Here is a 22,929-nt window from a genome sequence, read left to right as displayed (position 1 = left end):
ATTGTCACTGTTATTTTCAAGATATATGACTCTGTTTTGAGGGTTCTTTTTGGTCTTACAAAGACTAAGGGCATATGTATTCCTGAAAACTGCATGGCCCCTGGAGGTTCTGGTCCAAACTATATTCCAGAAGAATGAGAACTGCCTAGCAATCATTAAAATTTCCTCATAGTGTTTCTTCAGGAGGGAGTTGAGTGCAAAAGGCATTCCATTATTGGGCTATAATCAAGCCAAATGCCATTAAGAATGTGGCCGCAGACCTTTCAGTACATTTAACATATGCATATTACTTTAACTGAAGAAAGAGGCTCTTGAATAATATTGGCTAACATTTTCAGAGTTAATGACCGTATGCTTTGCTCTGTTATAAGCTCTTTGCCTGAATTAGCTCATTTAACCTCAAAGTGACCGTATAAAATAGGTACTATAATTAGTATTATTTAAATGATCATAGAGAGCTTAAGTAACTTGTCTAAAGGCATATAGCATGTAGCCTAATGCAGGAAACCCTGGTTCAATTCTTGGGTTGGGAAGATCTGCTGGAGAAGGGATAGGCTACCCACTCTAGTGTTCTTGGGCTTACCTGGTGGCTCAGATGGTAAAGAATCCGCCTGCAATGCGGGAGACCTGGGTTCTATCCCTGGGTTGGGAAGATCCTCTGGAGAAGGGAAAGGCTACCCACTCCAGTATTCTAGCCTGGAGAATTCCATGAACTGTATATTCCATGGGGTTGCAAAGAATCAGACACGACTGAGTGACTTTCACTTTCACTTTGAGAGCTAGGATATGAACCCAGTGAATGTTCTTAACCACACAATTAATCACTATGCCATGAAAATACCTACTGGGGAGGGGGGGCTTTCAAGATGGCAGAGGAGTGAGACGTGGAGATCATCTTCCTCCCCATAAATAAATAAAAAATACGTCTGTATGTGGAACAGCTCCTACAGAGCATCTACTGAACACTGGCAGAAGACCTCTAAGCTAATCTCCATGTAACAGGGTAGGGCAAAAGAAATCAGAAAAAAAAAAAAAAAAGAGCCAGAGGGATCAGGACAGGGGATCAGGACAGCACCTGTGCTTCAGGGAGGGATCTATAAAGGAGGAAAAGTTTCTACACACTTGGAAACCCCCTCATGGAGGGAAATGGGGGCAGCTTCAGAGCCTCAGAGGGGGGAGCATAGCAACAGGTGAGCAGAAGGCAAACCAGAGAGAATTCAGTACAGGGATCAGTGCTGACCAGCACTTCCCAGCCTGAGATGCTTGTTTGCATGCCTGCCATGGTGAGTCGGGGCTGGGTGCTGAGGCTCAGTCTTTGGAGTCAGGCCCTAGGAAGAGGACAGGTTTAACTGCCATGAAGATAGACTGCTGCTGCTGCTAAGTCTCTTCAGTCATGTCCAACTCTGTGCGACCCCATAGACGGCAGCCAACCAGGCTCCCCCGTCCCTGGGATTCTCCAGGCAAGAACACTGGAGTGTGTTGCCATTTCCTTCTCCAATGCATAAAAGTGAAAAGTGAAAGTCAAGTCACTCAATCGTGTCCAACTCTTAGCAACCCCGTGGACTGCAGCCTACCAGGCTCCTCCGCCCACAGTTGAGGGAGTCCAGGGGAAAGCCTGGGCCAGCCAGAGAGACAAGGGACTTTCTAACTCTGAATGCTTGCAGATGGCAGGACACCACCTTTATAAGTGCCAGAGGCAGGATGGGCCACTGCTGCAATCTGTGACCCCAGGAGTGGGTGTGAAGGCTGCTGCAACTGCCATCAAGCTGTGAGCAGGCAGGTTACTGCCCATACCTTACTGGGAGCCTGTGTAGTCTGGCACTACCGAGGGACCCACAAGCTGGGGCCAACTTCCCTGGGAAAGCATATTACTTGCCTCAGGCTGTAGCAAATCCCTGCAGGCCTCTGCTACCACAGACACTCCTCACATATCCCAGCTGTGTCTGCTGTACCTCTCCTGCTCCCCAGCCCGACTGAACAATGAGCCCTACGCAGCTGCTGCATTTGCTTCCCTGGTGGCTCAGCTGGTAAAGAATCTGCCTGCAATGCAAGAAACATGGATTTGACCCCTGGGTTGGGAAAATCCGCTGGAGAAGGGAACGGGCTACCCACTCCAGTCTTCTGGCCTTGAGAATTGCATGGACTGTACAGTCTATGGGGTCACAAAGAGTCGGACATGACTGAGCGACTTTCACTGTCTGGGCTGGGAACAAACAATGGAATGTGGCCTACAAACAGAGGTGGGGCCCAAACCAATGCTGAACACGAGGAGCTGTGTGACCAAAGAAGAGGAAGGGAATTCACCTCTGTAGCTGCAGGTGTAGCAGGTTAAATCCCCGCAATTAGCTTGAGGCTGTGGACTTTGGGGGCAATTGTGGACTTTGGAAGCAAGTACAAGCTGGAGTAAGACCAGATCCGAGTCTGAGCTGACTCCACAGTGCCAGCAGGTCCAGAGCCCTTCCTAGAAATATTAGAGGACTTTCTGAGTATGTAGATTGGCTGGAGCTCACTATGTGGCAAGGACAAGTAAGGCCATAGGAAAATATTCTTCTTACTACCACTCTCTCTGTCTTTTTTATTTTTTCATTTCATTCCGTTGTTGTTCTTTTTTTCTATAAGTGCTTTAATTTTTTGTTTTTACTGTTTCCTTTTTTAATGCTTTTTTTAAAAAAAATTATTTTATTGTATTTTTCCCTTTTTCTACAGTAGTTTTTCATTATATTGTATTTTCCCCTGTGTTTTTGGTTTTGTATTTTTGCTACTCTAGTTTTTTAGTGTTTGTTTTCATTTGTATGTTTGTTTATTGGTTTGATTGCCTCTTCTTTGTTGGTTCCTCTTTTTATCCTTTCTTCTTTTTTCTTTGTGTGAGTTTCATTGTGTGTTCGTGTATGTTTAGTGTTGCTTTTACCATTTGTCATGGGGTTTTGTCCATCCATTCTTTTGGTTTGTTTGTATGTTTGCTTGATATTTATTCTATTTCTTTCTTTCGTTTTATCTTCTGTGCTATGTGGCTTGTGGAGTCTTTGTGCTCCAGCCAGGGTTTGACCCTGAATTTCCAAGGTGGAAGACTGAGTCTGGAACATTGGACAACAGCAAACTCCTGACCCCATGGAATATTAATCAATAAGAGCTCTCCCAAAGCTGTCCATCTCAATGCTAAGACCTGACCCCACACGAAGACCAGCAAGCTCCAGTGCCAGATGATCACACCATACAACTAGCAAAACAAGAGCACAACACTACCCGTTCACAGACAGGCTGCCCAAAGGCATACTGAGCTCACAGACTCCCCAAAACATGCCACTGGACATGGAATTGCCCTTCAGAGAGACAGGATCCAGCTCCACCTGCCAGAACACAGGCACCAGTCCCCCTGCCAACAGGAGACCTTCACAAGGCACTGGTCTGCCCCCACCCAGTGGAGGCGGAAGTAAGAGGAACAACAGCCTTGCAGCCTGAGGGAAGAAGACTTCAAACACAGTGAACTAAACAAAATTAAAAGAGAAATATGCGGCAGCTGAGGGAGGATGCTAAAAATGAAAAAGGCCAAACAAATGAAGAGGAAATAGGCCGTCTGCCCGGAAAAGGACTCAGAACAACGGCAGTAAAGGTGATCCCAAATCCCAGAACTAAAATGGAGGCACGGACTGAGAAGACATGGGGACCTATAAGAAACAAAGGAGAAATAAAGCTCAGGGCTCCCTTGCTTAATCAGGCTGGGGAATAGGAGAGGTACAGCAGACACAGCTGGGATGTGTGGGGAGTGCCTGTAGTGGCAGAGGCCTGCAGGGATTTGCTACAGCCTGAGGCAGGTCATGCGTTCTTCCAGGGGAACTGGCCCCAATTCGTGGGTTCCTTGGCAATGCCAGACTGTACAGGCTCCCAAGAAAGTGTGGGCAGTGGCCTGACAATCAACGATGAGCACCATAATGACTGAAATAAAAAATTCTAGAGGGAACCAATAGCAGAATAACTGAGGCAGAAGAGTGGATAAGTGAACTGAAAGAATGGTGGAAATAACTGAAGCAGAGTAGAATAAAGAAAAAAGAATGAAAAAAAAATGAGGACAGTCTCAGAGACCTCTGGGAAAACATTAAGTGTGCCAACATTCGAATTAAGGGGTCCCAGAAGAGGAAGATTAAAGGAAGGGTATGAGAAAATATTTGAGCAGATCATAGTTGAAAATTTCCCTAACATGGGAAAGGAAATAGCCACCCAAGTACAAGAAGCTCAGAGAGTCCCATATAGGATAAGCCCAAAGAGAAACATGCCAAGACACATATTAATCAAAATAACAAAAATTAAACACAAAGAAATATTTAAAAACAGCAAGAGAAAAGCAACAAATGACATACAAGGGAATCCCCTTAAGGGTAACAGCTGATCTTTAAGCAGAAACTCTACAGGCCAGAAGGGAGTGGCAGGATATACTTAAAGTGATGAAAGGAAAAAACCTTCAGCCAATATTTCTCTACATAACAAGAATCTCATTTAGATTTGATGGAGAAATCAAAAGCTTTACAGATAAGCAAAAGTCAAGAGAATTCAGCACCACCAAACCAGCTTTACAACAAATGCTAAAGGAAATTCTCTTGATGGGAAACACAAGAGAAAGAAAAGGCCTACCAAGAAAAAAAAAAAAAAAAACCCTCAAAACAATACAGTAAATGGTAATAGGATCATATATATCATTAATTCATTTACATTGTAAATGGATTAAATGCTCCAACCAAATGACGCAGACTGGCTGAATGTATACAAAAGCAAGACCCCTATATATGCTGTCTACAAGAGACAATTTCAAACCTAGGGACACATACATCACTGAAAGTGAGGGGCTGGAAAAAGATATTCCATGCAAATGGAAATCAAAAGAAAGAGACAAAGAAGAGACAAAGAAGGACACTACATAATAATAAAGGGACCAAGAGATCAATCCAAAAAGAAATTATAACAATTATAAATATATATGCACCCAACATAGGAGTACATCAATACATAAGGCAAATGGTAGCAATTATAAAAGAAGGAATAATCAGTAACACAATAATAGTGGGGGACTTTAACACTCCACTAACACCAATGGACAGATTATCAAAACAGAAAATTAATAAGGAAACACAAGCCTTAAATAACACATTGGACCAGTAGACCTAACTGATATAGGACATTCCATCCAAAAGCAGTAGAATATGTTTTTTATCTGGAACATTCTCTGGGGCAAATTATTTCTTCTTATTTCTTTACAAATCAAGCCTTGGTAAATTTAAGAAAACTAATACTATATCAGGCATTTTTTCTAACCACAATGCTATAAGATTACATATCAATTACAGGGTGGGGGGGGAATGTAAAAAACACCAACACATGGAGGCTAAACAGTGCACTTCTAAATAACCAAGAGGTCACTGAAGAAATCAAAGAGGAAATTTTAAAGATACCTAGAAACAAACGACAATAAGAACAGAGCAACTCAAAACTTATGGGATGTAGTAAAAGCAGTGCTATGAGGGAGGTTGGTAGCAATACAAGCCTACATCAGAAAACAAGAAAAACATCAAATAAACAACCTGGCCTTACACCTAAAGCAACAAGAAAAAGAAGAAAAACCCCCCAAATTTAGTAGAGGGAAAGAAATCATAAAGATCAGAGCAGACATATTAAGGGCAGGGAAAGATAGAGGGCAGGAGAAGGGGGCATCTTGGACTCAATGGACATGAGTTTGAGCAAACTCTGGGAGACAGTGAAGGACAGGGAATCCTGGCATGCTGCAGTCCCTGGAGTCACAAAGAGTCAGACATGACTGAGTGAACAACAACAAGAGCAGAAATAAATGAAAAAGGAATGAAGAAAATAATAGCAAAGATCAGTAAAACTAAAAGCTGGTTCATTCCAAAGATAAACAAAATTGACAAACCATTAGCCAGAATCACCAGTAAAAGGGGGAGAAGATTCAAATCAATAAAATAAGAAATGAAAAAGAGTTTACAATGGAAAACACAGAAACACAAAGGATCCTAAGAGCCTACTATGAGCAACTATATGCCAATAAAATGGACATCCTGGAAGAAATGGACAAATTCTGAGAGAAGTATAACCTTCCAAGACTGAACCAAGAAGAAATAGAAAATATGAACAGACCAATCATAAGCACTGAAATTGAAACTCTAATTAAAAATCTCCTAACAAACAAAATTCCTGGGCCAGATGGCTTGAAGGCAAATTTTATCAAATGTTTAGAGAAGAGCTAACACATATCCGGCTCAAACTCTTTCAAAAAATTGCTGAGGGAGGAAAACTCCCAAACTCATTCTACAAGGCCACCATCACCCTGATACCAAAATCAGACATAGATGTCACACAAAAAAGGAAATCACCAGCCAAAATCTCTGATGAACATAGATGCAAAATCCTCAACCAAGTTCTAGCAAACAGAATCCAACAACACTTTAAAAGTATTCATACACCATGATCAAGTGGGTTTTATCTCAGAGATGCAAGGATTCAATACACACAAATCAATCAATGTGATACACCATATTAACAAATTGAAAGATAAAAACTATATGATCATCTCAATAGATGCTGAGAAAGCTTTAGACAAAATTCAACACACCTTAATGATAAAGAAAAAAAAAAACTCTCCAGAAAATTGGCAAAGAAGGAACTTACTTCAGCATAATAAGGGCCATATACATCAAACCCACACCAAACGTTATTCTCAATGGTGAAAAATTGAAAGCATTTCCTCTAGATCAGGAAAAAGGCATGGATGCCACGCTTCTCACTGTTTTTCAATATAGTTTTGGAAGTCCTAGCCACAGCAATCAGAGAAGAAAAAGAAATAAAAGGAATCCAGATCGGAAAAAAAGAAATAAAACTCTCACTGTTTGCAGATGACATGATGCTATACATAGAAAATCCTAAAGATGCCACCAGAAAATTACTAGAGCTAGTCAGTGAATTTAGTAAAGTTGCAGGGTACAAAATTAATACAAAGAAATCCCTTGCATTCAAATAGAATGCCTAGTAATAAGCCTACCTGTAGAGACAAAAGACCTGTTTGCAGAAAATTGTAAGACACTGATGAACGAAATCAATGATGATGCAATGGAGAGATATAAGATGTTCTTGGATTGGAAGAATCAATATTGTGAAAATAACTATAGTACCCAAAGCCATCTACAGATTCAATGCAATTTCTATCAAATTACCAAGGGCATTTTCCACAGATCTAGAATAAAAAAATGTTATAGTTTGTATGGAAACAGAAAAGACTCCAAATAGCCAAAGCAATTCTTGAGAAAGAAAAATGGAGCTAGAGGAGTCAACGTTCCTGACTTCAGACTATACTGCAAAGCCACAGTCATCAGTATAGTATGGTACTGGCACAAAAACAGAAATGAAAAACAATGGAACAAGATAGAAATTGCAGAGATAAAGCCTCACACATATGGACACGTTATCCTTGACAAAGAAGGCAAGAATATACAATGGAGAAAAGGCAGCCTCGTCAAAAAATGGTGTTGGGAAAACTGGATAGCTACACATAAATTAGAATACTTCCTAACATAATACACAAAAATAAACTCAAAATAGATTAAAGATTTAAATGTAAGCCCAGAAACTATAAAGCTCTTAGAAGAAAACATAGGCTCTTAAAAGAAGCATAGTGTATTAGAAAACATAGGCTCTAAGAAGAAACATAGGCTCTTAGAAGAAACCATCGAGTCGAAACACTCTTTGACATAAATTGCCGCAAGATCTCTCACTCACCTCCTTGAGTAATGAAAATAAAAACAAAAATAAGCAAGTGGAACCCAATTAGACTTAAAAGATTTTGCATGGCAAAGGAAACAATAAACAAGATGAAAAGACAACCCTCAGAAGAGGAGAAAGTAATTGCAAATGAAACAGCTGACAAAGAATTAATTTCCAAAAAGTATAAGTAGTTCATACAGCTCAAAATCAGAAAAACACACAACGCAATAAAAAAATGAGTAGAAGACCTAAACAGATTTTTTCCAAAGGAGACATAAAGATGGCCAATAAACACATGAAAAGATGCTCAACATCACTCATTATTAGAGAAATGCAAATCAAAATCACAATGAAGTATCACCTCACACCAACCAGAATGGCCATCGTCGAACAACAAATGCTGGGAAGTTTGTGGAGAAAAGGGAACCCTCTTACACTGTTGGAAGGAATGTAAACTGCTACAGCCATTATGGAGAACAGTGTGAAGGTTCTTTAAAAAAAAACAAAAGACAGGACTAAATCTGCCATGTGATGCAGCAGCCCCACTACTGAGCATATACCCTGAGAAAACCACAATTCAAAAAGATACATGTACCACAATGTTCATTGCAGCACTATTTACAATAGCCAGGACATGGAAGCAAGTTAGATGTCTATTGACAGATGAATGGATAAAGTTGTGGTACATATATATATTACTCAGCCATAAAAAGAAGGAATTTGAGTCCGTTCTAGTGAGGTGGATGAACCTAGAACTTGTTATGTAGAGTGAAGTAAGTCAGAAAGAGAAAAACAAATATTGTATATTAGCACATATATATGGAATCTGGAAAAATTGTATTGATGAACCTATTTGCAGGGAAGGAGAGGAGACACAAACAGAGGGAATGGAGTTGTGGACACAGCAAGGGAAAGAGGGTGGGACAAATTGAAAAAGTCACACTGACATATATACAACACTATCATGTGTAAAATAGACAGCTAGTGGAAGCTGCCACTGTATAACATAGGATGCCCAGTCTATCACTCTGTGATTACTTAGAGAGGTGGGATGGGGGAAGGGAGGGAAGCTTATGAGGGAGGAGATATATATGTATAATCAGTCATAATTCTATATATATAATTATATATATTATTATAATTAATAATTATAATATATAACTATATTAATAATTATATATAATATATAATTATATATATATAATTATGACTGATTTGCATTGCTGTATGGCAGAACCCAACACAGCATTGTAAAGCAATTTTCTTCCAATTAATAAAATATTAAAAAATATCTACTGTGTGAAGCCTAGAAGACAGGGCATATTCAATAACATTTAGCTATTATGGTACTGGGGCTTCCCAGGTGGCTCAGTGGTAAAGAATCTGCCTGCCAATGCAGAAGCTGCAGGAAACACAGGTACGATCCCTGGGTTGGGAAGATCTCCTGGAGGAGGAAATGGCAACCCACTTCAGTATTTTTGCCTGGAAAATCCCATGGACAGAGGAGCCTGGCAGGCTACAGTCCATGGGGTTGCAAAGAGTTGAATGCAACTGAGCATGCACATTCTAATAGCACCATTTGGGGATTCTTTTATGTGTCAGGCACTTTATATACATTATCTCATGTAATACTCATGATAGCCTGTTGGTGGCTCAGATGGTAAAGTGTCTGCCTACAATGCAGGAGATCCAGGTTCGATCCCTGGGTTGGGAAGATCCCCTGGAGAAGACAATGGCAACCCACTCCAGTACTCTTGCCTGGAAAATCCCATGGATGGAGGAGCGTGGTGGGCTACAGTCCTTAGGGTCGCAAAGAGTCAGACACGACTGAGCGACTTCACTTAATAGATGAGAAAACTGAGGTTCAGAAAGGTTCAGTAACTTGCTCAAGGATGCAGAGCTAATGAATGGGAGAGATGGGATTCCAACCCTGTCTGCCTAATTCTAAATTTGTGTCCTATCCATATTGTTATTTACTCCTTAATAGTCAAGATCCTAATTTATCTTACACTATGAAAATCAGTCATAGGCAGTGAAATGAGCAGAAATTTGCAAAGTACAAATTTTGCTTTTAAACAGAAATCTAATTTTAAAAATATTGCCAATTAACCACAGTACTGCTTGGCTAATTACCTACCCAGGGTTTATTAGTTTTTGCTTGGCAAGTCTTGAGATCTTTTTCCCTTCTCAGTAGTGTAATGATACTTCTGTAAAATACTTGTTTAATTTTTCTGAGCATGTTTGGGATGGGTTGCATATGGGAATCTTTATTCTTACAGGCAAAAAAAGATTCACCTGCAGACCCTGCGGGCACTGTCTGAGGTGCAGAAGATGACACCAAGAGAGAGGATGCGGGTGAGGAAGGTCCAGGCAGCTGATGAGGAGGCCAGGAAGCTGAAGTAAGTGACCTTCCCTTAGTGAAGGCTGCCTCTCAGGACTCTAAAAGAATATGCTAAATAAAAGCAGAAACCACAAGAGAAGATTAAAATGTACATTCTTATATATTTATTAATTTTTTCTTTCACTCATTCGCTCAAAATATGGTGATTAGATGTCAGACAGTATTAATATCAAGCTTTCAGTCTTATGTGAAAAGAACGATGGACTATCAGGGAGGTTATTAGGAATGAAAATACAGAGACAACCTCCAGACAAAGCCTCCTTTTTGCTGATACCTTCTTTACATAGCCCTGTGAGGGGTGATAAGGCGGCCTCACTATTCTGTCCATACTCCCCAAGTGTTTGCTAAACCCCCTCTGCTTGGAGTACTGGCTGCTCTCTAGGGAGAAGAATGTATCTGCAGAAAATTGTTGTCTGTAGAGACAAGACTGAAGATTGATGCTGAAACTCCAATACTTTGACCACCTGATGTGAAGAACTTACTCCTTGGAAAAGACCCTGATGCTGGGAAAGATTGAAGGCAGGAGGAGAAGGGGATGACAGAGGATGAGATGGTTGGATGGCATCACCAACTCAATGGACATGAGTTTGAGGAGTCTCCAGGAGTTGGTGATGGACAGGGAAGGCTGGCATGCTGCAGTCCATGGGGTCGCAAAAAGCGGGACATGACTGAGCGACTGAACTGAGAGAGAAGACTGGAAGCAGCTCTGTTCTGCGAAGTGAAGCCCTTCGCAGTCTGGGGGCAGTGCTGCTTGTATGAGATCACTAGTCTTCAGAGTTTACACATGAAAGCGTTCTTCCAAGGAACCCCAGACTCCCAATTTCTCAAAAACTGGTTTTTCAGCTGGTAAGTAGCCCAATTGACCGATTTTTGTTCTTTCTTCCTCTGCCTTTTTTTGAAGCTTAGAAGCCCCAACCAAGAACTAAAGAGACAAAAAGGCCTGAAAATAAAATCTGTCCATTTTATGACCTTGTTAATGTATCTGACCTCTTAATGAGGGGAAAAGAGGAGAGTGAAAAAGCTGACTTAAAACTCAACATTAAAGAAATAATATCATGGCATCTGGTCCAATCACTTCATGGCAAATAGATGGGAAAAAGTGGAAGCAGTGACAGATTTTATTTTCTTGGGTTTCAAAATCACTGCAGATGGTGACTGAAGCCATGAAATTCAAAGAAGTTTGTTCCTTGGAAGGAAAGCTAGAACAAACTTAGAATATTAAAAAGCAGAGACATCAGTTTGTTGCCAAAGGTCCATATAGTCAAAGCGATGGTTTTTCTAGTAATCACATACGGATGTGAGAGTTGGACCATAACGAAGGCTGAGCACTGAAGAACTGAGGCTCTTGCATTGTGGTGCTGGAGAGGACTCTTGAGAGTCCCTTTGACTGCAAGGATACCAAACTAGTCAATCCTAAAGGAAATGAACCCTGAATATTCATTGGAAAGACTTATGCTAAAGCTGAAGCTCCAATACTTTGGCCACCTGATGCAAAGAGCTGACTCTGATGCTGGGAAAGACTGATGGCAGAAAGAGAAGATGGCAGCAGAGGATGAGATGGTTAGATCACATCACTGACTCAGCAGACGTGAATTTGGGCAAACTCTGGGAGACAGTGAAGGACAAGGGAGCCTGGCATACTTCAGTCCGGAAAGAGTTGGACATGACTTCCCAACAGAACAACAGCAACAACATTGTATCTGAAAAATGATCCAAGGTGTCCTTGTACTTAAAGTGCCTATCATGATGAACCATGTAAGAACCTGAGAGACCACTTCCTCTTATCAAATGTTTTCTTTAATAAATATGGGAAAAGATTTCTGTCATAGTGCTTCATGGGCAGTAGTTTGCTGATGAAGCTTCTGGGTCTGTGGGGGCCAGAGGAGTAGCTACTATTAATAATTTGTTTGCTGATTCTATGGTGTAAATGTTCCAACAATGCCCTTTCAAGGTACCAATGTGATATTATTCAGTGTTAAGCTGGCAAATATGTAAAATCCAGTACACCAGTAAGTGTGGATTTGGTTGAGAAAATATATTCATGAATATTGTTTGAACAGTTGCATCAACTCATAGCCCCAGATCTAACACCTCAGGAATGCGTTTATTTCCAGGGTGCCATGGTTCGTGTCATTGGTTGAGGGTGAAAGGAAAATTAAATGTCTGACAGTAACAGATTAAAAAAGCAATTTAATAATTTGCACATTACAAATTATTTCTCAGGTTAAAATTTCTTTAATATGCAAAAAAGCCATTGATCTTCCTCGTGACATTTAATATTTTTGTTATTAAAGGCAATAGTTTGTTAAATAAAGTTTGTTTTGATTTTTGTTTCTAGGATTCAAGAAAGGATGGGTGTTAGCTAGAAAATGACTTCATTGTCATGAGGGTTATAATGTACCCACACAATTTAAAGACAAGAAAATTTGACAACAGGATGTTCAGTGATTTTTTCAAGAAATCTAAGTATAGATTAGGGCACAAGTAATCACAAAAATTCAAATCTTTCCTCCAGTTTAACAACAGGTCTAGTAAATTCAATTCCTGTTGTAGAGGAAACTGGAAATGTCCAAGAAAAAGTCCTCTTCACAGTAGCTCTCATATTCTTTTCCATAAATTCTTTAAAATGTGGGTCTATTTTCCGTGTCTATGGCTGTCACCTAGTTATTGGTATGTGGTGGGCTCTTAATCGGGCATCTGAGACATACCCCTGTCAGCACAGGCCAGAGCACACAGGGATGGCACTGCCCTCCTACGCTGAGTCCTGGGGGAACAAGGAGCTGGCATCCTGCATGCTTTAAAGGAGAGCCCACTGAGGCTGCACCACACTCATCCATTGAGAGAGAGACTGCAGGCTGGTTGCCCAACACCCTGGTCTGCCTGTGGAAACAGGGATCACACTTTCTTATGAAACAGATGTCATCTTAGCAAATTTCAGGTCTTTGCCTATGTTCACTTTATGCAGAAAGCTTGTGGAAGAAAAATATGAAGAAAACAACAAACGAATGCGGGAACTGAGATCGCGGAACTTCCAGCGGCAGACTGTGGATGTGCTCCACGTGAGTGCGCTTCTGTTTTAAATTTTACAAAAGACCTTTTCTTGCCTCGGATTCTTCAGATTCGTAGGGCCAACTGGGTAGGAAAGGGGGACAAGGTAGGGGAAAAAAAACATCCAGACCAACTTTGCCCAATTCCAGGATGTACTGAGATTTGTTTTGAGTGCTAACTGTAGGCCAAAAATTAGAGACAACACTTTTTCAGAGCAGCTGCACCAAGTGCCTGCTGTTTAAAGGTGACTTCATCAGGATGGAATGAACAGCTGAGTTAAAGGTATGACTTTGCAGAACAGATATGTGTCTATCTAATTTTGAATTTCAGCCATGCTTTACCTCTCTAGTCCATTGTTCTTTTTGTCTTATTTTTCATTCTTTCTCTCTTTATTTTCTGTCTCCTATCCATATCATCATACATTGTGTTAATAACTCCTTTGGCAAATTACCCTAGATATCCAATAATAAATTAGGTTGTAGACTCACATGAAATGCACCCCAGATTCATGTCCTCTGCATCCCAGGCACCTGAATAGCAAATACCATTCCCTAGTGGTTAAACATCAGAGAAGGCAATGGCAACCCCACTCCAGTACTCTTGCCTGGAAAATCCCATGGACGGAGGAGCCTGGTAGGCTGCAGTCCATGGGGTCGCTAAGAATCGGGCACGAATGGGCGACTTCACTTTCACTTTTCACTTTCATGCATTGGAGAAGGAAATGGCAACCCACTCCAGTATTCTTGCCTGGAGAATCCCAGGGACAGAGGAGCCCAGTGGGCTGCTGTCTATGGGGTCGCACAGACTCAGATATGACTGAAGCGACTTAGTAGCAGCAGCAGCAGCAGCAATGGTTAAACATATCTTCATTGACCTTAATGTGGGCTTTGATACTTAACGTAATTTTTCTTCAGGGTTGTATTTGGATAATGAACATCAACACCAACCTTGCAGCTCTTTTGGTAAAAGCAACTTGGGAAGGAGTCATTTTTTGGGAGAAGTTTACTGTTTCAAATTCTGGTTATTTGTTCATTGGCGATTCCTGCATCTGAGGGAACGTCTTTCGTTTAGCAGGATGGGCTAGACCCCCTGAAATTGTGGGGGTGACCCCTAGGCCTGCAGACACTCTTTCTACTACTGTAGCTCAGTCAGCAGAGGGCTCTGGATCTGGGGTGTGCAGGAGCCCCTACTGGAGCTCACTTACAGGCAAAGCAGAGCCTGGGAACATTGTTTTCTGCTGCTCTCTGACTGAGGAGTCACCTTTCTCGATGACTTAGTGGTTGTGAGTACTCTCAAGTTCTGAAAACCCAAAGCTAGAGCAGATGGGGGTCCAGCCTTCTCTGACCTTAGGAGTCTCTATCAGTTGACCCCTCAGCAGACAACGTGGGGGTGCTGGTGCTGCTCTATCCCAAGCCCCATTCTCAGGGAAGATGGCTTCAGAGATGTGGGGGTTGGGAGGGGTTTTTTTCCTGGAATGCTCAGAGTCCCCCTGCTTCTAAGGGATTTTACCCCCAGAGACTGGATATTGAGAAGTACAGATGTGGTAATATTTTGTATTATAAAGCCTAAATAACTTTATTCTAACCATATTGAAGTTAGCATATGGTAAATAAAAACATAGTTTCAAGTATAATCTTATATTTTAGTGTCTGATAACTTCTTTACTTTTCTTCATGGGCCTTCAAAATCATCATTTTTGTGTTGTTTTTAATTTCTGATATGATTATTATCAGCGTGAAGCAACTGCACTATATGAGGTCCTGTTCATTCTATAAAAATCAGGGCCCTTGGGGGATCATAAAGTCACTTAAGATTTTATTAACTCTATATTATCCTACAGAACATGGGATTCCAGATCTTGGCTCAGTTCAGATGAGGAACGTGAGGATTTCACAGATTTTATGGAGTCCCAACTCATAACCTCCACAGTGTCTGCCTAGTTTCTCCCAATTCCATCCCCATCCATCAGCAAGGAGCAGAGGCAGGAGGGAGGTGGCTGTGGCTGTCTTGGTCAGAGACGGTGGTGGTTCATTCTTTGGTTGTTAGGATTCAGTTCAACGTCTTTGGTCCTGAGCTTTGCAGAAGCAGCTTTCCTCAGCTGCATATTGATGAGGACAGGAACATGGTGTTGCTCAGCACCCCAGGTATCTCACCTTCCTTTGGGCCAATCAGCTGCTTCTCTCTGGCCCGTTGGTACCATCCCACTCTCCCTCTTTCAAATGTCACTTCCTCTTCAGGAAAACCATCTTTGACCGCTCAGCTCCACAGTCAGCTGGCGCTATTTCAAATTCTTATGGCTTCTAGCAGCGCTTCTCAAACTTCAAAACGCACCTGAATCACTGGTTGGTCTTGTTGAAATGCAGATTCTGACTTGCCTGGTCTGAAGTGGGGCCTGAGATACTGCATTTCTAACAAACCCCCTGGTGATTCTGACGCTGCTGGGCCAGGATCACACTGATTAGTAATGAACAGAAATTGGGTTCTTGAAAGCAGCTTCAGATGGAGGAGGATCTGGGAAAGCCATGATGAGCAGACCTTCTTATTATCTCTTTAGAAAAAAATAGAACATTTAATGGGAATGGAAGAAAAGGAGAGGCAGCCTGAGCGAAGGTTCTTGTTCCCCCTGGAGGAGGATGGAGAGAGGAGGCCAGGCAGAGTGGAGACCATCTGATCACATCACAGTCTCCAGCATTTCAGTCAGGTTCTTTACTGACTGAACCAGTAGGGAAGCCCAGGAGTGAGGCAGGTGTAACATATTCAGAGAACCAAGGACAGAGAGCTGAACACTTTGCAGATGGTCCAAAGGGTCTAGACATCTTGTGGAGAAGCATCAGTGAGCTGAAAAGCATGAAGCATAGTGTGAGAAGTAAATTGGATCATTCAGGTGCGAGAAGCTAAAGAAAAACATAATTTAAAAGGAGAGAAGGAATAAGAGGCACACACTCCTGTCTTTCCCCAAAGGCGCACTTGTGGTTGAATTTTTTCCTCCTCTCACTGGGCTCTGTTCTCCAGTCCTCTTGCTTCTGTCTGGCGAGCTGAAGCAAACCTCATTATATTTCAAAAGCAGTAGCTGGAGATAGAATCAGAGTTCAGAGAGAGGCTGGTTGTGTCACCCCTTAAACATTATAAAAATTCTTTGAGGCGTTTAGGAGAGTGGCTTGCTTTGTTTTTCAGATCCTGACTGACGGGGCCTTTTTCTCTGGTAGGCATTTTCTGCTCTGCTGGATTTGGGCTTTGAAATCTTGAAGTGTAGTTGACTGTGGAATCATGTTGGCACCATTTCTTAAAGGATGGTAGCTTAAAACAACTAGATGCCACGATGCACACACTAAGCCCAGTCTTTCTTTTATCCTGGGGTATATGCAGGTGTGAAGGTTTTTGTGAAGAGTGTGGCAGGTCAGGCCTGCAAATGTGAAATAGTCTTGGGGATCAAAGAGCAGGTCATGTCCTGCTCCTTCTAAGACCATTATAACAGTTCTCTTCAAAGAGAACCTCAGAAAATCGAAGTCAATTGAGAATTCAAATACTTGTTTTCAAAAAGTTTCTGAAATAGGTGCAAAGGCACATTTTACACAGTCTGTTTTTTTGCATTATTGGTGATCCTTTGAAATTTGGAGCCCCAGTTTCACCTCCTGCAGCAATTATTATACAGTATAAAAAATGGACTATTTTTCTTAAAAATATTTATGACTGTATTTCCACAGATGCCACATCACAGTGTAGCACAGCTGTGTTTTACTTATTTATTTAGGATAGTTTGAACTTTCTCCTTTTGATAAGAAGGTGCTCTTGGACTAGTTCTCCATGAAAACCATTTATCCTAGAAAAGAGGTCAATTCATCATTAGGTCTGGGTGGCAAACACACACACACACATATATAGACCCAGTGATTAGCTGAAATGTCTGTTGATATATTTGAGAAGTTTAACTTAACATTTTTTTTTAAGTATAAACTCTTATGTCACCTCTTAGATCTCTTTCTTTTAGGGAATTGAAATTCATAAAATCACAGAAAAAGCTGGAAGAGAGCTTGAGCATTATGGAAGCCAGCACCTGTAGTCTTGAGATGAGGAAGCTGAGCAGGGCTGGACTAGGCTGCGGGGAGCGTGAGGCCTGGGTGCACAACGGAAGGAGATCCCCATTCTCAGCAGCCAATGCTGCAAGTCAGTACCTCCTCCCGTGTGTGCCCTGGGCATCCCTTCTGCCTCACCCTCACCATGACCCTGACACTCAGGCCAAGGGAGGTTACATGCTTTGCCCAGGGTCACCTGCCAAGTTAATTCAAAGCTGTTTCTCTCATTCCAAGCTGCCTTCCTAAGATTTGAAAATGTTACCATGTTTAAGGGAGAGGATTAGGTAGGCTTTTGTTTCCAAATCATTTTCTAAACAAGAATATTGTTTCATTTGTGGTAATGCTGTTTCCTCTGATCAGCTTCTCATGAATTGTTCATTACTTTTTGCAAGGAATGTGATGACCCAGCTTCAGACAACCTGCCTGAGTCTCAGCCCATTCCTTCCCTGGATCTCTGCACACTTGGGTCAAATGTGGAGGACACCATAGCTGACCTTGGAGATCATGGTATGAATTTGCATCAGTGTTCAGAAGGCTGCTCTTGGATGACAGGTGGGCTGGTGTGGCTGACTGTCCAGTGGGCCTGGCGGCCTCTGGGGAAAGCTTTGGGTGTATGCAGCCACCTTCTATCAGTTTGCCAGAGCTGAGCTGAGGTGATAGAGAGCAGGAAGCTGAGGCTTTGTCTATCCTCTCTGTCTTCTTGACATGGTGAGGATGAGCTAGAAATTCACACTGGACAAGGGACCTCCCCTTCTGTATGAGTTAAACAGCATCACCACTAACCTGTGTAGCACTATGAATGCTCTGAAATACAGTTTCCCTCTGTAACTGGTTTTCCTGGCCCTCAGGAGCCAGAAAAGAAAAGTGCTCAGAGCTGTCAGCCAAACTGGGTTATCATAGCCTAATGGTAAAAAAAACACATGAGTTTTAGAGTAAAAAGGCTGGCCCAGTGGGGGAAGCCCTGGCAACAGTTTCCTTAACCATGAAGCAATCCATTAATAAAGTGAATGAGCTGAGGCTGTCATGTGCTCTCAGCACATGGTGAAAGCCAAAGAGAGGAAGCAGTTCATGACCCCGAGAGGGAGGGCTCGAAATGTGTGGCCTTTCAGTCCTGTACCCTTCTCCCCAGGGCTACGGACAAGTGCCAGAGCCATTGTGTGTGCGTGCATAGTCACTTCAGTCATGTCCAACTCTTGGCAACCCCATGGACTGTGTAGCCCACCAGGCTCCTCTGTCCATGGAATTCTCCAGGAAAGAATACTGGAGTGGGTTGTCTTGCTCTCCTCCAGGGGATCTTCCTGACCCAGGGACTGAACCCACGTCTCTTATGTGTCCTGCATTGGCAGTCAAGTTTTACCGCTGGTGCCACCTGGGAAGCCCAGGAACATTGTAGGTGCTCAGTTAACATCCCTCAAGTGAATGAATGATACGTTGTTTGGGCCTCTGAGAGGCAGGTGCCAAGATGGGGCTGCTGCTGCTGCTGCTGCTGCTAAGTTGCTTTAGTCGTGTCCGACTCTGTGCAACCCCAGAGACAGCAGCCCACCAGGCTCCCCCATCCCTGGGATTCTCCAGGCAAGAACAGTGGAGTGGGTTACCATTTCCTTCTCCAATGCATGAAAGTGAAAAGTGAAAGTGAAGTCGCTCAGTCGTGTCCAACTCCTAGTGACCCCATGGACTGCAGCCTACCAGGCTCCTCCATCCGTGGGATTTTCCAGGCAAGAGTACTGGAGTGGGTTTCCATTTCCTTCTCCCCGAGGTGGGGCTAAAAGTACAAAATGTTATCAGGAGAGTTGGGGAAGGAGCCCAGAAAGGTTGAGAGAATGTCAGACATGATTCAAGTTTCAGTCCAAGTGCAGAAAGGTTCCTGGGCGAGCACCAGTCTGCAAGGTGCTTCAGGAGACTTCTATCATAGGCCTTAGTGTGCCTGCTGCGGAGGTCCTAGGATGGGGGTTGGGGCATGGGAGCCTCACACATCTTGTGGTCAAAGGTCTCCAGGTACATCCTTGTGGCTGAAACTCTCTTTGGCAGGAGCTGAATTCTTTTTTCCAAAAAAAAAAAAAAAAAATGGAGGTAGTGGCACTTGGATTGGCTGGTCATTTCAGCCCAAACATGCATCTGATGTCTTCCTGTTGGAGCTGTTAGAGCTGGTCCTGCCTCCTTCAGCTGTGAGGAGACCAGGACCTGAAAGTCTTCAGGTACTATCTGCCAACTTTCGAAAGGATGTTTTGGAAGCCACCTGGTAATGGGAGTTGTTGGCAGACAAATATGTGTATCAGATGGATTTGCAGCTAGGTTCTTTGCAGGTGTTTCTTTAGTACATTATTTGTTATTTTCTAAAGGTAAAATTTGGAAGCATAGAACTATCCCCTGGGCCTTTCAAGACTATAAAACTAAGGACCAGACAGCCACCAAGTAGCACTAATTCTGACAGCCTGTGTGTTGCTGAAGGGCCATCACCGTCTAGAAAGAGGAAGCCCCAGGACGGGGTGTTGAGCAGGTGGTCTAGGAGTGAGAGGCCTGGGCCCAGCCTCCGGAATTCAGATAGGAAAGGTACCTATTATTCATTTCACAAACGAGAAACCAAAGACAGTAATTAATGTGCTCAAGGACTCCAGAGTTCCTGCTTCCAGTGCGCGTTACTTCTAAGCTAGCTCAGACCACAGCGCTTCCAGGACTCTTTGGGCTGGCAGCCTCCGTGCCTCACGCTTTGTCCTCTGTCAGGAGGTTCTGCTATGGCAGACCGTGTGTTGAGTTACCAACCAAACTGAAAATAGGCCAATTCACTTCTTTGCCCACCTTGTCCATGTCGTAAGGAAACACTATTTAAGTCCCCATTATAAGCTGTGAGAGCCAAAAACACAGAGTAGTTTTAGTTTGGCCAAATGCCTTGGAAAATACTTATAAAATTTCCCTTATTTTTTCTTCTCTGTAAATTTGTATTTTTTAATTTCTGTTCTTTCTTAAATATTAAATTGAAAAGGGAGACTATGAAGGACTATGAACATGTAGCCCTTGGCTTGATGACTGGTTAGTAACTGCAGGATGATTAGTGACCTCATAGCTTAATTGTAAAATTTTGAGACAGGAGATTTTAATTTTTTCATGAACTCTGAAGTGGTTCATTATTTCTCCCATTCTCTGCCTTTTAGAAGATTTGACTACAAACTTTAAGCACCCAGAGGACGTTTTTATTTATTTTTTATCTGGTTTTTATATGTAAAATAAAATCACACAATCATTTTTTAAGCTCCTTTACCAAATGTTTAATCAGTCTTTGATGTTGAATTAGGAAATTCCTTCTGGAATTGAGGAGTTTGTTGCAGAGAAACAGGACAGGGTGATGCATTATTTACCTCTGATATGTGTTTAGTTGACTACGGTAGATTTAATTTAGCAGAAGTCATGAGTAACCATTATAATCAAATGAAAAAGCATGACTGGAACATTGAAGAAATGATCCTCATTTAACTCCTTGTATGTAATACTGATGAATTCTTGCGCTTTAATTCTTGCCAGAAACTTTATTACACTCTAGCCTTATTTTTAGCAACCAACAGCTGAGTTTCAGAGTAGCATTTCTTGCAAAGCTGGAATATCCTGGAACTCAGGGGCCCCAGCCCCACCCAGAGCATGGCTCTTATGATGCAGAGGCTGCACAGTTGTCCACTTTGGCTGCCTACCTAGAGCCTGACCAGCTGCCACTTAATTTCCTTAATTTCAAGCCACTCCTTGAGCCAGTTCTGAGCTCCTTCCCTGTGCTCAGAGAAAGCTTGGACCTCAAGAGTTTCATACTTTGCCCATAGGAAGCCCATATGCCCTTTTTTAGTTGCAGGTTGACCTATGATTGATGGCAGCATTTCTTCCCTTTAAATGTCTAAGTGGAAATAAGGTGATTGACAATGACATTTTAAAATTGTTTTTATTTTTTAAAAGAAAATGTTTACTTATTGCAACTGTACTTCTAGATGGTTACCAAGAGAAATGCAAGCACGTCTACAAGGATGAACTCAGATGTTCTTAGCAGTTGTATTTATAGTACCAAAAAGTAGAAGCCAGTGTCAATCAACAGGTGAATAGATAAACTAACTTGTAGTTTATCCAGACAATGTAATACTCGTCAATGAAAAGAAGCAAACTATCAATATACACTAGTTTGGGTGCATATCTAACACTGAGCTGAATGAAAGAAGATAAAGACAAAAGGATTCCTATTGAATAATTCCATATCTGTGAAGTCCAGAACTAGCAGTGACAGAAATGAGGCCACTGATTGCCTGGGGATCACGGTGTTAGAAATTGACTCCAAAAGTACCCAAGGAACCTCTTGTGGCGATGGTAACCCAGATGTATATATTTGTCAAAACTTATTAAACTCTGTTTTTTTTAAGCTTTAATTTTGTATTGGAATATAGCCCATTAACAATGTTGTGGTAGTTTCAGTTGGACAGAAAAGGGATTCAACCAAACATATATACATATCCATTCTCTATGAAACTCCCCGCCCATCCACCCTGCCACTGAACTCTATAATTTAAATGAGTGCATTTTATTGTCCATAAATTATACCTCAATAAAACTGATAACATTTTTTAGAAATGATAAAATATCCAGAAAAGAATACCTGAGTAATTCATGTTAGCTTGTGTTTTAGCTAATGAATGGCTGAGAGAGACTGGCATGAAATCATGGGGCTAGAAGGCATCCAAGAGGATCTCTGGATGTTATTTGGGACACAGGGCCCTTAGTCCAAAAAACGATTGTGGGGTTTTCTTCTAATGTCAACCAAGCAACATTGTCTTCCACGAGGAATGTTAATAGAGTTTGTAGTCTTCTGTCAAGAAGCGAGAAGATGAGGGCTGGAATCCTTTGGCTCCTCTCTCAGTCTTTTTTATTTCGGGGCTCATGTTGTGACGTTGGGGACCCATACCACTAGATCTAAGAGGACCTGGAACCTACAAAAGCAGCCTGGGCATCATAGGACAAAATGTAACAGTCTGGACTCCAAATGTATCCGAAAACCCGCCTTGTCAGCCCTCAGAAAAGATGACCATGTGCTGGAGGTCATGTCCACATTCCCAGATGTCCTCTCACTTCCAGAGCTCTGTCTTAGAGGCTTGATTGATGAATATAAATTGATGATGCTTCTGCTTCATATTTGTCATGTATTCTGCTGAGTTACGCTTGTGTTTGCTACCGACTCTCACATTTACTCCCAGGAATAGGCACCTGCAGTCACTCCCTAATTTTCTGAGCTCTAGAGGATAATTAGAATGAATCTAATATCAAATGAAGATGTACTGACTCCCCACCCTTAGGCATATTTAATAATTCAGAGTGTTTCTTCTGCATGATGAGCTGGGTAGGTACCTCTGGCTGAAGTTTGAAAGATTATATACGAATTTGAAAAATTGAAGTGGATACAGAATAACACTTGCCCTATTAGCTATTAGCTTTGGTGTGTCCAAAGTAGGCATGATAGAAATAAGAGGAAAATGCAGCCCCAGAACATCAGTTATTTACAAAGAAAATCAGTACCTTTGGGTCTCTCAAAGTAATGCCCTTGCCTGGGAAAGCTGTATGTGATTCCATGATCCACCCCTTAACTACTGAGGAAGAGTAGAGAAATAACTCGAGAAACAATGAAGA

At 41.9% G+C, this 22,929-nt stretch overlaps 1 protein-coding gene across 14 annotated transcripts in view; it reads left to right on the top strand.

The window, feature by feature from the left end:
* Window positions 1-22,929, top strand: part of NEK11 (NIMA related kinase 11) — a 273,343-nt gene that overhangs the window by 107,918 nt on the left and 142,496 nt on the right. For 8 of the 14 annotated variants that reach the window (XM_027546332.1, XM_027546343.1, XM_027546323.1 and 5 more), the window contains 3 exons: window positions 10,041-10,160; window positions 13,128-13,221; window positions 17,676-17,835. In XM_027546332.1, the coding sequence (XP_027402133.1) occupies window positions 10,041-10,160; window positions 13,128-13,221; window positions 17,676-17,835 (374 nt within the window). The remainder of the gene's footprint in view (window positions 1-10,040; window positions 10,161-13,127; window positions 13,222-17,675; window positions 17,836-22,929) is intronic. The other 6 variants (XM_027546305.1, XM_027546376.1, XM_027546352.1 and 3 more) reach the window with 1 other exon arrangement.

Source organism: Bos indicus x Bos taurus, chromosome 1, assembly GCF_003369695.1.
Source record: "Bos indicus x Bos taurus breed Angus x Brahman F1 hybrid chromosome 1, Bos_hybrid_MaternalHap_v2.0, whole genome shotgun sequence".
In the NCBI taxonomy this organism is placed as follows: domain Eukaryota; kingdom Metazoa; phylum Chordata; class Mammalia; order Artiodactyla; family Bovidae; genus Bos; species Bos indicus x Bos taurus.
This window is presented reverse-complemented; position numbering and strand designations above follow the sequence as displayed.